General features: G+C 41.5%; 1 protein-coding gene across 6 annotated transcripts in view; it reads right to left on the reverse strand.

The window, feature by feature from the left end:
* Nucleotides 1-15,270, reverse strand: part of TMCO4 (transmembrane and coiled-coil domains 4) — an 89,413-nt gene that overhangs the window by 20,661 nt on the left and 53,482 nt on the right. For all 6 annotated transcript variants that reach the window (XM_033922092.1, XM_033922091.1, XM_033922090.1 and 3 more), the window contains one exon: nucleotides 1,705-1,822. In XM_033922092.1, coding sequence (XP_033777983.1) covers nucleotides 1,705-1,822 — 118 coding nt within the window. The remainder of the gene's footprint in view (nucleotides 1-1,704; nucleotides 1,823-15,270) is intronic.

The following is a 15,270-nucleotide window of genomic DNA, read 5'->3' on the forward strand; positions in this document are numbered from 1 at the left end:
CAGGGTGGAGAAGTAGCTTAATGGTTGGCGCAGTGGGCTCAGAACCAGAAAAGCCAGGGGTTAAATCCCATTGCTGCTCCTTCTGATCATGGGCAAGTCATCCTCTTCTGCCTCAGGTACAAACACAGGGGCCAATATTCTGCTAAAAATCTGGACAAGCAATCTAGCCGGGTATTACCAGGGATGAAGCTTGGGCAGAATTCAAATCTGTTAACTGGGTTAAGTGCTCAGATAGCAAAAACAAGTCCTCTTAACTTAACTGTACCCTCATAAGTACCAATGCCCATTTACATCTAGATATTCAATGCTGGCTGGTATCCAACAACTGATGTAAAAGCTTAATCATGAATATTTCCAAATGAGTACGTCTCTTTAAGGCATTTCAAGTGACAACAAGAACATAAGAAGTTGCCTCCACTGGGTCAGACCAGAGGTCCATCGTGCCCAGTGGTTCGCTCCCGCGGCGGCCCATCAGGTCCATGACCTGCGACGTGGTTTCTGACTATTCCTATAAGCTACCTCTACTTCTATCTGTAGCCCTCAATCCCCTTATCTTTCAGGAACCTATCTAGACCCTCCTTGAACCCCTGTAGCGTGCTCTGGCCTATCACAGCCTCCGGGAGCGCGTTCCATGTGTCCACCACCCTCTGAGTGAAAAAGAACTTCCTAGCATTTGTTCTAAACCTGTCCTTTTTCAATTTCTCCGAGTGCCCCCTTGTACTTGTAGCTCCCCACAGCTTGAAGAATTTGTCCCTGTCTATCTTCTCTATGCCCTTCATGATTTTGAAGGTTTCTATCATGTCTCCTCTAAGTCTCCTCTTTTCCAGGGAGAATAGCCCCAGCATTTCCAATCTGTCAGCGTATGAGAAGTTTTCCATACCTTTTATCAGTTTTGTCGCTCTTCTCTGGACTCCCTCAAGTACCGCCTTGTCCTTCTTGAGGTACGGTGACCAGTACTGGACGCAGTACTCCAGATGTGGGCACACCATTGCCCGATACAGCGGCAAAATGACTTCCTTCGTCCTGGTCGTGATACCTTTTTTGATGATACCCAACATTCTGTTCGCTTTCTTTGAGGCTGTTGCACACTGTGCTGATGCTTTCAATGTTGTGTCCACCATCACCCCCAGGTCTCTTTCAAGGTTGCTCACCCCCAGCAATGATCCCCCCATTTTATAGTCGAACATCGGGTTCTTTTTCCCTACATGCATGACTTTGCATTTCTCAGTGTTAAAACTCATTTGCCATTTTCTTGCCCAGTCTTCCAACCTCGTTAAGTCCCTTTGCAGGCCTTCAGTTTAAAATGGCAGTGAAAATGCTTGACTATTTTTAGGCTAATTTGACAATAAAAAAATATAACCACAATAGCTGGCATTTATACCAAATACTAAACACCACAGTTGATATAAATCACCCAGGGGCAAGAAAATATCTACTGTACTTGAATGTAACCCTTTGATTGAGATATCACGGGGAAAACCCCCCCAGATGTAAGCTGAATCCGAGATTCCTTTCCTTGGATTGTACACTAGGAGCAATTCCAGTCAAGAGTAAATGTATGTCCCTTCCTCTTAAATGTACCAAGTATCAATGTGACAAAATATATTGTCTTGACATTCAGCGCACAAGCAGCTGGCTGTGTATTTCAGAAATGCAATGTCCAAATGTGTCTGAATGGAAGGGGCAAAGAAATCATTAACAAACCTGCAGTATCCATTAATTATCCGTCCTGCTACAACCCTGGTGAGAGGTTTCCAGTATTTGGCATCTCCTTCTACCGGAGCTCCCAACAGGACAACATCTTCAATGATTCCTTCACAATCTGGAAAGACATAGACCAAGTTATTTAATCAGATCTCCTCACCTTGAATGTCCTCATTGACAGGATACAGATTACAGAACACAAAACAACTTATAGCCTAAGTGGTTTACATTCAGGTACTCCAGCAATTTTCCCGGTCTGTCCCGGTGGGCTCACAATCTCTCTAATGTACCTGGGGTGATGGAGGATTGAGTGACTTGCTGATGGCAAGTGAGACCCACTGGAACAGCTCCAAAATAACAAAAAGATCCCACTGTTCAAAGCATAAGATGTAAAAAAGGGGAGGAACCTGCTTGGTGACAGGGAATAAACCTCAGCCAAGTTTGACAAGGTTCCACGTTTCATTCATTGATCCTGAAAAACCTCCCCCTTCCTCTTTTATTCGGTTTCTTATGATTCTTTCTGCCTTTTAATATTCATTTTTATAAAATCTTCTCCACTGAGTCTTCTCTTAAAACTATATTCCTTTGAATTACTGTTCAATGTATCTTCAAAGTGACTTATCTCAAATGTTGCAGGCAGCCCCAGCCCGACGGGACCCGTTTCGCCAGACTCGCTGGCTTTCTAAAGGGTTCACTTAGGCTGCTGTATCTTTATTCAGCAGCATTCAGTCACTCGGCCTATGTGAACCCTTGAGAAAGCCAACGAGTCTGGCGAAACGGGTCCTGTCGGGCTGTGGCTGCCTGCCAACCGTTTTCATCTTTCCTCATATGAGAGGAGTTCCATCCCCTTTACCATCTTGGTCGTTCTTCTTTGAACCTTTTCTAGCGCCTTGGCTTTGTGTAAAGAATGTGTATAATTTTCTTTATATAAAACATTAATAAACATTTTTATTAAAAGGAAGAAAGAATCGTAAGAATTAGAACAAAAAAGGAAGGGGGGAGGTTTTTCAGGATCAATGAATGAAACGTGGAACCTTGTCAGACTTGGCTGAGGTTTATTCCCCGTCACCAAGCAGGTTTCTGAGATCCTTTTCCTCCCCTTTTTTACACATTATGCTTTGAACAGTGGGATCTTTTTGTTATTTTGGGATTGAGAGACTTGCCCAGGGTCACAAGGAGCAGCGTGGGATTTGAACCCACGGCTGCAGGGTGCTGAGGCTGTGGCTCTAACCACTGTGCCACATACGCCACGTCATTATACTGCAGAGGTTCTCTGTCATGTGAATCCCAACCACATAAACTTCTGAAGTTATCATCCAGTCAACCAAAGTTTAAAATCGCTGCCAGGAAAGTCTAACGGCTGACAAGACTGTTTTTTGTTTTTGCTTCAGGCCCTACCTGTAAACAGTGCGATCAGATTGAAATGCAGGGCCAGATTCATTCTAGATTGGTTTATTGCTAGCATCTGGCATTAGCAGCACTGTCAGTGAATCGTAGCTGTTCTCATTACTTCACAACGCAAGACCCTTTCGATCTCATTACAAACACTTGCAGCAATGACACATGGAAGCATTGTTATCGCTAGTTTATTTCAAGCCAGTGCCGCTCTGCCATCCATTAATCTTGTTATTTTTGGAATATTCAATTGAGACTAACAGACTGAGAGAGGATTTAAAAAAAAAAAAAAAGACAGCCATCCCACAGCTATGGTGTTTTTCACTGCCACTGGAAAGGTGGAAGCTATCTGCACTGGGACAAAGACTGCATGCAATTTTTTTCATTAATTGATTGGAATTGATTAACTGCCATTAAGAAAAAATTCACCCAAGGCAGCACACAGCCGGCAGAGCTCCACATAAAGAAGCTAGAGGTTCTCAACTCGGGTATATGCAATGAATATGCATGAGACAGATTTGCATATAATAGGAGAGTGTGGCGTAGTGGTTAGAGCTACAGCCTCAGCACCCTAAGGTTGTGGGTTCAAACGCCACGCTGCTGCTTGTGGCCCTGGGCAAGTCACTTAATCCTCCCCACTGCCCCAGCTACATTAGATAGATTGTGAGCTCACCGGGACAGATAGGAAAAATGCTTGAAGTACCTTTATGTATATGTCATGTCTGTCCAAGTTAGGTTGTAAGCTCTTCTGAGCAAGGACCGTCTATAAATGTCAAAATGTACAGCGCTGCAAATGCCTTTCAAACTACAAAAGACATAAGTCCCAATCCCTTTTCCTGATGTCATAATGCCTGGCAGAAACCCAAAGAGTAGCAACATTCCAAAGCTCATACTGTGATGTCATAATGCCTCATTCCTCCAATGCCTAAGAGCCAGCCTCATCAGTGATGTCACAATGGCTTCATTGTTCCATACTTGGCTCACTTCTGCTATTGTATTGGAGGAGAGGGTGGCGGAGTGGTTCAAACCCTGCACTGCTCCCTGTGACCCTGGGCAAGTCACCTAATCCTCCACGGCCCCAGGCACATTAGATAAATTGTGAGCCCACCGGGACAGATAGGGAAAATGCTTTGAGTGTGGTTGTATACAAGTCCCAATCCCTTTCCCCAAATCTGTCTCATGCATGTTCATTGTGTATATCCTGAAAACCTACATAGTTGGGTGTGTCCCAAGGGTTAAGAATTCCTGCGCTAAGTGTATCAATAGTAAAGTGACCATATGTGAGCACAGAATACAACTGAGGTGCCAAATTAAATCCTAGTAATACCAAAGACTGAGGGAGAATTATACATAGCAGAACATTCATAAATCAGAAATATGATAAATGTCAGCAGAACAGAAATGATACACCACAATCGGCAGCGCAGAAGAATGTTCATAACACAGAGACATGACGCTCATATCAGCCCAGTCCAAACAAAGCTCTGCACTTTCTGGGAGTAATTCTATAAAGCTGGCACCAAGATTTAGGCGCCGGTTATGCACAGAAATGTTTAGAATAGTATTTATTTTAAAAATCTCTAGACCACTTGAACCTAAGCAGTTTCCAGTGTCCATATATGTCTGCGTGCAAGCATCTAAATTTTATTCTGTAACTACGTGTGCATTTCCAATTGTAGTTTCCAAGGGGCATACACATGGACAGAGTGTGGGAGAGTCGCAAAGCCACAAACGTGAGTTATCGATGCCTATTAAGTTATGTGCACATGTTTGGAACATAGGTGCTTAGACACCAGGTGTGCTGAGAGTTGAGTCGGTTCAGCGAATGGCCACCAGGATGGTCTCGGGACTCAAGGATCTCCTGTATGAGGAATGGCTGGGTAAGTTGCAGCTATACTCTCTCGAGGAGCACAGAGAGAGTGGTGGGAGGCAGGGGGGATGGGAGGGGGTGGAGGAGGGGTGTTAAGCACTCTAAAGCAGTGATTCCCAACTCTGTCCTGGAGGACCACCAGGCCATTCGGGTTTTCAGGATAGCCCTAATGAATATGCATGAGAGAGATCTGCATATAATGGAGGTATCAGGCATGCAAATCTGCTCCATGCATATTCATTAGGGCTATCCTGAAAACCCGACTGGCCTAGTGGTACTCCAGGACACGGTTGGGAACCACTGCTCTAAAGGACACACCGGGTGCCCACTCAAAGGGGTATATTGTGTTGGGTGGGAAAGAGGGGGTTTGTGCTGCTTTGACAATCTATGCAATGATGCGAGACTTGATTTCGGGGAAGTTGATACAATTTTAGTGAAACACTGTTTAGAGAGGATGTTCTGTGTATTAGGAAGAGACTATACAGTTATATAATTTCCAATTTACTTGGCTTTATGTAAAGCAGGGGTCTCCAAAGTCCCTCCTTGAGGGCCGGATCCAGTCAGGTTTTCCCCAATAAATATGCATGAGATCTATGTGCATTCACTGCTTTCAATGCATATTCATTGGGGAAATCCTGAAAACCTGACTGGATTCAAGGACTTTGGAGACCCCTGGTGTAAAGAATGTGTATAATTTTCTTCATATAAAACAGGGGTGTCCAACCTTATGGCTTTGCTGGGCCGCATTGGCTGAAAAAAATGTTTCTGGGGCCGCGCAAACGCTGCAGCAAGACAGAGGAGGGAGCCAGCAAGATAGAAAACAATACATCGCCTTCGATCGGGGACGCACAAAATACTTCACGGGGCCGCTTGCGGCCCTCAGGCCGGAGGTTGGACACCCCTGATATAAAACATTAATAAACATTTTTATTGGAAAAAAAAGAATTACCCTTGTTACCCGTTCATCAGTTTTCAATGCAAAATTACCTACATACTTTTGCCTTGACGCTTGCTGAATCCATGCAATTACTTGTGCCTACTTTTACATTTTTTGTTAGGTAGATTGGGCAGGAATAGGATTCATGACGATTTGAAAATGTAATCTAAATGTCTACTTTCTCTTCCTGAGCTAAGGGGGGCAAATCATTGAGGGAGGCAATTTTCAGAGCTACGAACACGTTTTACTCATGTGAACTGCTTTAACAATTGCTTCAAAAAGGATACTGCCTTCTCCTACACAGACTATTCATAAGATCTCCCTGAAAATAGCTTTCATTCAATTCACTACTGCATGCTGATGAGATGACCATCTTTCACCAATATTAATTCACCAGTACAAGCCTCTCAAATAGAAGGTTTTTAATACCGCTCAGTGGTTCTCTGTTTTCTATGGCAGGCTAGCTCTGTTTATCTAATAATTGTTGCAAAGAATCCTTTCCCCCCTCTGCACACACAACACATTAACCGCAGAGGCCAAGTATGGCCAATATAGTTCCCATCAGTATTTATGTGCAGTGATGTTTTTGGCTTCCTGCCACGCAGGGCTTCAAGAGATTATGTGGATCTGTTCTCCAGAGAAGCTTTTAGTACTATTTTGGAAGGAAGTTAAGCTAAGAATCAAATTCGGTTCTCTCACTTGATATTTAAAGCTATAACCTCTGGGCCATCACACAAGGCCTCATATGCACTTTTCTTTGGCTCATGACTGGACTCCTTCAATGAAGTCCCTAGGCTTCCCTAAAAATGTTTCCCTATTGTGTTCTTAAGTTCAATGTTCATCTGATTATATGCAATTAAATTAATGACTGGGCGTAGGAAATTTGATCAAGTTTCAAGTTTATTTTTAACTTGTTGAATCGCTTAATTTAAATTGCTAAGCGATTTACAGATAAAAAAAATAGGTACAACAGAGTAATTATAAAAGAATACATAAATTTCATACATTATCATAAAGTCATACAAACTAACAGACACATGGGGAAAGAAAGGGTAGAACTACAATCGTATATATTAAAGAGAACATAAATGGAAAATACATCAGGTAAGGGAAATCACAGGGAAATAAGAAGATAAAAAAGTAAAAATTTTAATAAAAATCCTTAATAAAATTCACACATCAAACGCATCTTTAAAAAGGAAACTCTTTAAGCTGCTTTTAAACTGTTTCAGATCGCTTTCTATTCTAAGATACTGGGGTAAACTGTTCCATAATTGTGGAGCTATAACGGAGAAGATGTCAGTGCGACGAGTTCCAATAACTTTTAGTGATGGAACCGTTAGAAGTTTTTGATCAGTGGATCTTAATGAGCGTGAAGTACTATATGGAATGAGTAATCTATTAATGAATTGAGGTTCATTTGTAAGTAATGTAATTGATCACGTTGCTCCCCTTTTAAAATCTGCACATTGGTTACCCATATCACACCGTATAACTTATAAAATATTATTAGTCTTTAAGATTTGTTCTGTTGATCTTCCTTTATATCTTAGTAAATATTTGACATCCTATACTCCTACAAAGACTTTAAGATCCATCAATCAAAATCATTTAATTGTTCCCACATTAAGAGAAATTTATTTAGATACTATACGTGGTTCTATTTTCTCTATACAGGGGCCAGAACTTTGGAATGCCCTTGCTAACCATCTAAGGCTTCAGACTTATTTAACCTTTTAAAAAATAGATCTTAAATCTTTTTTGTTCACTGATGCATAGGGTTAAAACTTCTCTCGGCAATTTTGTGTAGCGGTTGAACTTTGAGACCTTCCTTTGTGTATTCTCTCCTCTCTTTTCTATTGTAGTTTTTCCCTATCAGTCTTCTTTTATTTCTTAATTTTTAATTTCATATTGTTATGTTTACTTACTGTAAACCACTCAGACTTGTTTAGACAGGCAAGATATCAAGTTTTAATAAAAATTGGAAACTCAGAAGATAGATTTTAGACAGATTATACAAATCAGAATTAAGCAAGAAGTGTCAAATTCCAGTAATATTTTAGAAAATGATCAGCTGATGATACACATAGGACTGAATATGGATGTGCCAGATACTTGAGATGGGGCAGCCATTTTACAACTGTCAGTGTCAAAACCAGCATGGCAACGCTGCAACATACACGTCAAACAGGGCAATTCTATAAGCTTGCAATTAGAGCTTTGTGCCACTGAATGTCAAAGGTGCCTTTCACTGGCATTTTCACATGAGAGCACTAGGTGCGTACAGCGAAAGATTAGAGAAACTGGGCCTCTTCTCCCTCGAACAGAGGAGATTGAGAGGGGGCATGATCAAAACATTCAAGGTACTGAAGGGAATAGACTTAGTAGATAAGGACAGGTTGTTCACCCTCTCCAAGGTAGGGAGAACGAGAGGGCGCTCTCTAAAGTTAAAAGGGGATAGATTCCGTACGAACGTAAGGAAGTTCTTCTTCACCCAGAGAGTGGTGGAAAACTGGAACGCTCTTCCGGAGGCTGTTTTGGGGAAAACACCCTCTAGGGATTCAAGATAAAGTTAGACAGGTTCCTGCTGAACCAGAATGTATGCAGGTAAGCCTAGTCTCAGTTAGGGCACTGATCTTTGACCCAGCAGTGGCAATTCTTATGTTCTTATGTTGTAAAATAATGCCAAGTACGACAGTACATAACTCCAAGGTGGGCATAAACATGGGAGGGGTATAGGTGAGCTTAGTCATGACCATTTGCCTCTGCTAATGACGTGGTGTAAAGGGTTGTGTCTAAGTTTTGGTGCATTAGTGCGGGTTTCCACTAGTGTTCTATAACAAATTATGTGAGCCTAAGCGCTAATACAGAGTTGATGCTAAGCGTGTCCCATTGTACTGCCTAAATTGAGACACCAAGTTATCGAATTCCCTACTAAATGTAGGCACTTGCACGTGTATATTGATATTTCAGAACATAGACGTGTATGTGTCGGTAATTTTGGAAACCTACATGTCTATATTATCCCAATTAAGTACATGGCTCATAATCATTCGGTGATTTGGATTTTGGAAGACAAAAATAAACCCACTGGGGAATTAAGGGGGGGAGCTCTTCTAATACAGTAAAGCTCTGCCAAAAGAGGACAGTCTTCAAAAACATAGACGAGCCCGGGGGCAGTTGTAAATAATGATATTGATCTAGGACAGGTGGGCATTTCCCTTCTGAAACGGGGAGTACATGTAGTTTGGATATGGACATAAAACAAAGAGTGGAGATGAATTCAATCTTCTTTCTTAAAAAGTCCTTTATTTATCCAAAAAATCTCAGTGACTCAACATGTACATATTTCGGCCAAATCGGCTTGTTTCAGGAGTCTTAAAGATCTTCAGAACGAAATGATCTTAAAAAAGGGGAATTCCTAGGCATCCGTTTTATACTTATATCTTCTTGTAGAAACCATGTAACTGATAAAAGATGCGTTCTCAGTGTTATTAAAAATTTGAAAGATAAATTTGAAAGATTTGTGATTAAACCTGTGGGGTGGTGGTGGTGGGGCTATAGGAACACCTGATATATGGCTTTTGGTGCACCCTTGTGTTTTCTGTTGTATTCATTGTCTTTTTTTTCTATTTCTGGTGTGCTCAATAAAAAATTGTTACAAGTAAAAATGTGCCGTGAAAAACATTTGCTCCGTTTATTGTGTCAGAGCTAAAAAGGTTTGACAGACACTGTTCTAGATCTACCATTTCCCCTCCTGTGAGAAAGGTTTGTTTGTTCAATACCACCTTTATGAAATGTATTTTCTAATCTAAATGAGGTACATATACATACTACCTTGTGATTTTTATTCTAACTATTCTTTCTGAATTGAATGAGAATTATCTGGTATTTTATGCAGCACATTGTTAACTATAATTAACTACCTGACTAATTACAAGATGGTGCATATGCATTCTCTGACTGAGGCTGGTCGTGGGATTTTCTTTGTAATTGACTTGGCACCCTGACTCCGTGGGCAGAGGGCAGCACTACAGTGAGGGACTGTTGGTAGGCAGTCATTGTGTTCCTTGGTTTCAGTTTGGCTAATGCATCAATGCACCATACGTGGTATCTGCGTAAGGTGGAAGATGATGACGCAAGTTTGTCCATGATTTCTGGTTTCATGCCACATTTGTGACAATATCCCCATTAAAACAGAAAAGAAAAGAAAAGGAATCATCTATTTTCAAAAAACAAATCAGTTTTGTTGAGATGAATAGCAGTGTACTGATGGATAGATGGTGCACCCACAGATCTCTTTTCTGTGACATTGCTTCAAGCTTAATCATACAAAGAAATCTCCAAAAGGAACTTGTTATAGTGTGTACAATGGAGGGCCTATCACTTGAAACTTAATAGATCAAAAAAACTGAGGAGGTGAAAAATACTATAAGAGATGTCGCTATAAGAGATTTCTAGATAAGACTTTTGCTTTCCAGTTAGGAAAAATGAATTCCTGGTTCTCTGATTCCACAAACGCAATCATATTATGCCTTCAGAAAATAGTTGAAAACTGACGTGTTTGATAAGTTTGTAACATGATTATTTCTCTAACCCTGTTTACATGTATGTTTCAATGATTGCACAGTCCTTCTTGATTGTGAACGGCCTGGAACTCATGGTTGGGCGGTATACAAGAATAAAGATTATTAAGAACATAAGAATTGCCGCTGCTGGGTCAGACCAGTGGTCCATCGTGCCCAGAAATCCGCTCATGCGGTGGCCCTCCGGTCAAAGACCAGCGCCCTAACTGAGACTAGCCTTACCTGCATAGGTTCTGGTTCAGCAGGAACATGTCTAACTTCTTCTTGAATCCCTGGAGGATGGTTTCCCCTATGACAGACTCCGGAAGAGCGTTCCAGTTTTCCACCACTCTCTGGGTGAAGAAGAACTTCCTTACATTTGTACGGAATCTATCCCCTTTCAACTTTAGAGAGTGCCCTCCCGTTCTCCCTACTTTGGAGTGGGTGAACAACCTGTCTTTATCTACTAAGTCTATTCCCTTCAGTACTTTCGATCATGTCCCCTCTCAATCTCCTCTGTTTAAGGGAGAAAAGGCCCAGTTTCTCTAATCTTTCGCTGTACGGCAGTTCCTCTAATCCCTTAACCATCTTAGTCGCTCTTCTCTGGACCCTTTCGAGTAGTACCGTGTCCTTCTTCATGTACGGTGGCCAGTACTGCAGGTGAGGGTGCACCATGGCCCGGTACAGCAGCATGATAACCTTCTCTGATCTGTTCGTGATCCCCTTCTTTATCATTCCTAGCATTCCGTTCACCCTATTCGCCGCTACCGCACATTGCGTGGACGGCTTCATCGACTTGTCGATCAGAACTCCCAATTCTCTTTCCTGTATTTGTGCATGAGATTTTTGTTACCGACATGCATCACTTTACACTTACCACGTTGAACCTCATCTGCCATGTCGATGCCCATTCCTCGAGCCTGATTATGTCACATTACAGATCTTCGCAATCCCCCTGCGTCTTCACTTCTTTGAATAACTTCATATTGTCTGCAAATTTAATCACCTCGCTCGTCGTACCTATGTCCAGATCATTTATAAAGATGTTGAAGAGCACAGGTCCAAGCACCGAGCCCAGTGGCACCCTCACTAGTGACACTCTTCCAGTCCGAGTATTGTCCATTTAACCCCCCCCACACTCTCTGTTTCATATGCTCCAGTCAGTTTTTAATTCATGTGATATTTCACCCTTGATTCCATGGCTTGCAATTTTCCGAAGTAGTCGTTCATGCGGAACCTTGTCGAACGCCTTCTGAAAGTCCAGATATACAATTATAAAAAAGCCTCAAACTTACATGACAGCACCAGACATATAGTAATCATAAAGCTGTCATAAATAGACATTAAAAAAAAACCCTACTCGCGTGAACTTTTTAAAGTTAGTGTGTGAGCACGTCTTCAAAATGTGCATCCTCAAAACAGGTGCAAGAGCCAGGAAAGAAAAGGGCATCTCACAAGTTGGCATTTACTGTGAGGTGCTCCTGGAATGGGAAAATCTGCTCCAGCATTACTCGTGCATTAATGAATGCTTCAGAATACTCGTTCAGGTCATTTGCTAGTGAACTGAAATAATTATGATCTTAAGTACAGCAGTATCAGAGTCCAAGAATCACTATGTAAGGCACAATTCTAATTTACAAGCTACTTCAGTCCACCACCTGTCACTTCTCAATCTAGGTGGCTTTTCCTGGATATAGGCTGATGAATAAAGATATCCTTTAAGAAAAAATAATTCCTGGTTGCCTGCTTACATGGAAAAGTCCCTTGATAGTAATATATGTAAAACTGCCAACACGCTCAAATTTAATATAAAGTCAAGGCAGAAAATCCTATACAGCTGATGTGCTCTTAATTCTCTAGTGTGAACTCCCTACTGATTAGTGGGGAAAGGGGAGAGTTGCGTGTGTATCCAGTTGTGCCTTCGCTTGGTCACAACCCATGTGTGAACTCTACTATTTTTTTACGTATTTCATACATAGTGGGAATCCCTATGTGTCCTGCATACTGGACAGACTCAATATAAAGGTATTAATATCTTTTTCATAGAAAGGAAAATGGTAAAACTAGAGGACATGAATTGAGGTTGTGGGGTGGTAGACGTAGGAGTAATATCAGGAAATTCTTTTTTATGGAGAGGGTGGCTGGTATCTTGAATGCCCTCCCAATGGAGACAAAAACTGTGCTGGAATTCAAAAAAGCGTGGGATGAACACAGAGGATCTCTAATTAGAAAATGAGTGGTATAAAATGGAAAAACTAAGGCCAGTGCGGGGCAGACTTGTACAGTCTGCATCCTGCATATGGCAATTTGGTTTAGGATGGGCTGAAGAGGGCTTCGATGGGAACTCCAGTAATTTGGAACATATGGACAGTGCCAGGCAGACTTTTACGGCCTGTATCCTACAAATGTCAAGATGGTTTGGATAGGCTGAAGTGAGCTTTGAAGGCAACTCCAGTAGTTAGAACGAAGGATAATACCAGGTGGACTTCTAAGGTCTATATCTCAGAAATGTCAAAGAAATGCGTGTGACTGTTGGGCAAACTGGATGACAGTTCAGGTCTTTATCTTCTGTCATTTAATATGTTATGCGATGTGTCCTGTGTTCTTTGAACAACATAAGAATCTTCAATAAGTCCCACTTGTTGTTCGATGCCACTTACTCGTGCTTGAGTCCTAGTGACTTGATGAATTGCGGATCTAAAAAGAAATCAGTTTTGTGCTAGTCCGGAAAGGTCCTCCAGAGTCATCCCCATGGTTGTTTTCAACGTGTCCAGCCCTCTTTGCCTGGTTCCTTCGATCTTCCCAAACATGTCTTTCTCCAATGATCTCTCTCTTCTGATGGTGTGACCAAAATAAGACAGTTGTAATGTCATCATTTGGGCTTCGAGTGACATAGCTGGTTTGATCTCTTCCAGAATCAATTTGTTAATTCTTCTGGTGGTCCACAGCAAACCTAAAATCATTCTCCAGCACCAAAGCTCAAATGAGTCAATCTTCTCTCTGTCTTATTTTTATAGTGTCCAGGAATTCTATGAGCATTGGAGCTGTTACCGCTGCAGCTGATGGTAAAAAACGTGCTATGGTTTTGTTAAAGGGGGGCGGGGGGGGGGGAGAACACCATAAAAAATGGGACAGAGACCAAACATACAAGACTATCAATCCAATAAAATTAAAATCAAGCCACAGGGGCAAACTATACACCTACATGTTCTCCCAATGCCGATCGGCACAGAAAAATATCCTCAAGGTTCTGAGTATTTTCAAACATATTTTCTTTTGTCTGTTGAGAAATACTTTCTCCAACAAGCACATGGCTCCCCCTCAGTTCACTTTCGCTTTTCTGTCCTGAGCCTGGGTAGAGAGGCAGAGTAGCAGGGAAAACCCCCAGAAAAACCAATGGGGCTGTTATTGGCCTCCGGGCCTTGCACTGAAGAACACTGCTGTAGATGCATGCAAATGCACATAATATTGGCTTTGTGTGTATTCAATCACTAGCCTTCATGAACGCCATCCCTGGGAAAACCTCCACTCAGTTTACTAGTATGGTCATTTTATAAAAGCCTACCTCTGCATGTGAAACACCATTTCACCAAGGAAAATACCTTTTAAAATTAGCCTTCTCCTCTGTTTCAACATGCTTGGTTTTGTATCTAAATATCTGGTACTCTTAAGTACCCTATCTGTATATAGAAATTGCATATTTCATACTGTTCCTGCATACTGACTCTTTTTCTGATGCTTCCTTATGCCAAGATGAGTTGATCTGAAGGGAGGATGACTCAAGCAGGGTTATGAGCAGCACTTTGATCTCTCCTAATAAAGCTTACAGCATCCTAAATTAATGGAAATGCCCTAGTCACAGGCTGCAAGGAGCATATTAAGAGTCTCATTTAATGTCATTAAATATGAAGCCTCTTGAAATGAAATGAATAAAATGAAATGACGGCAGATAAAGACCTGAACGGTCCATCCAGTTTGCCCATAGGTTATACCCATTAAAAAACACATGATTAAATTAACTTGTCTCTTCTTTGATATTTCTGGGACATAGACTGTAAAGTCTGGTATTGTCTTAGGTTCCAAATGCTGAAGTTACCGTCCAAGCTTACTCCAGTCTATCCAACCATCCTGTTGTTTGCAGGATATCTACCGTAAAGTCTCGCCAATAACATCCTCTTGTTCCAAGTTAGTGGAGTTCCCATTGATGCCCACCCAGCCTATCCTACATCGAATCACCATATGTGGGATACAGACCGTGCAAGTCTGTCCAATACCAGCCTTAGTTCTTAAATTTCCATCCACTATTTTTAACCCACGCTTTTTGGAATTCCATCACCGTTTTCCTCTCCACCACCTCCCTCGGGAGGGCATTCCAGGCATCTACCACACTCTCCTTGAAGAAGAATTTCCTAACGTTGCTCCTAACGACTTTAGAAAACTTCTCAAAACATACCTATTCCGCGAACAGGACCCTTAACCCTCTCTCTCCGCAATAATCTAACTGCATATGTTGCATTTATAAAAGACACAAAAAATTTACGGAGGAGATAACTCTACTCCATTGAGACAGAGCACATCCTTGAAACATAAATTCACTTTGGGACATTGGTGACCAGGAGTAGGAAAAAGGTGACTAAAGTCTCCAGAAAAAAAACACAAAATGGTCTAAATGGCATCCTTTTAGTGAAAAACAAAGTTGCAGAAGTTCAAACTTGTAACTGTTTCGTACTACCTGTGAAATGAAAAACTGGCAATTCTCAACATTCTGGATCTGAGAATTTAGTCACCTTTTCCCAGAG

The sequence above is a fragment of the Geotrypetes seraphini genome, chromosome 15 (assembly GCF_902459505.1).
Source record: "Geotrypetes seraphini chromosome 15, aGeoSer1.1, whole genome shotgun sequence".
Taxonomy (NCBI): domain Eukaryota; kingdom Metazoa; phylum Chordata; class Amphibia; order Gymnophiona; family Dermophiidae; genus Geotrypetes; species Geotrypetes seraphini.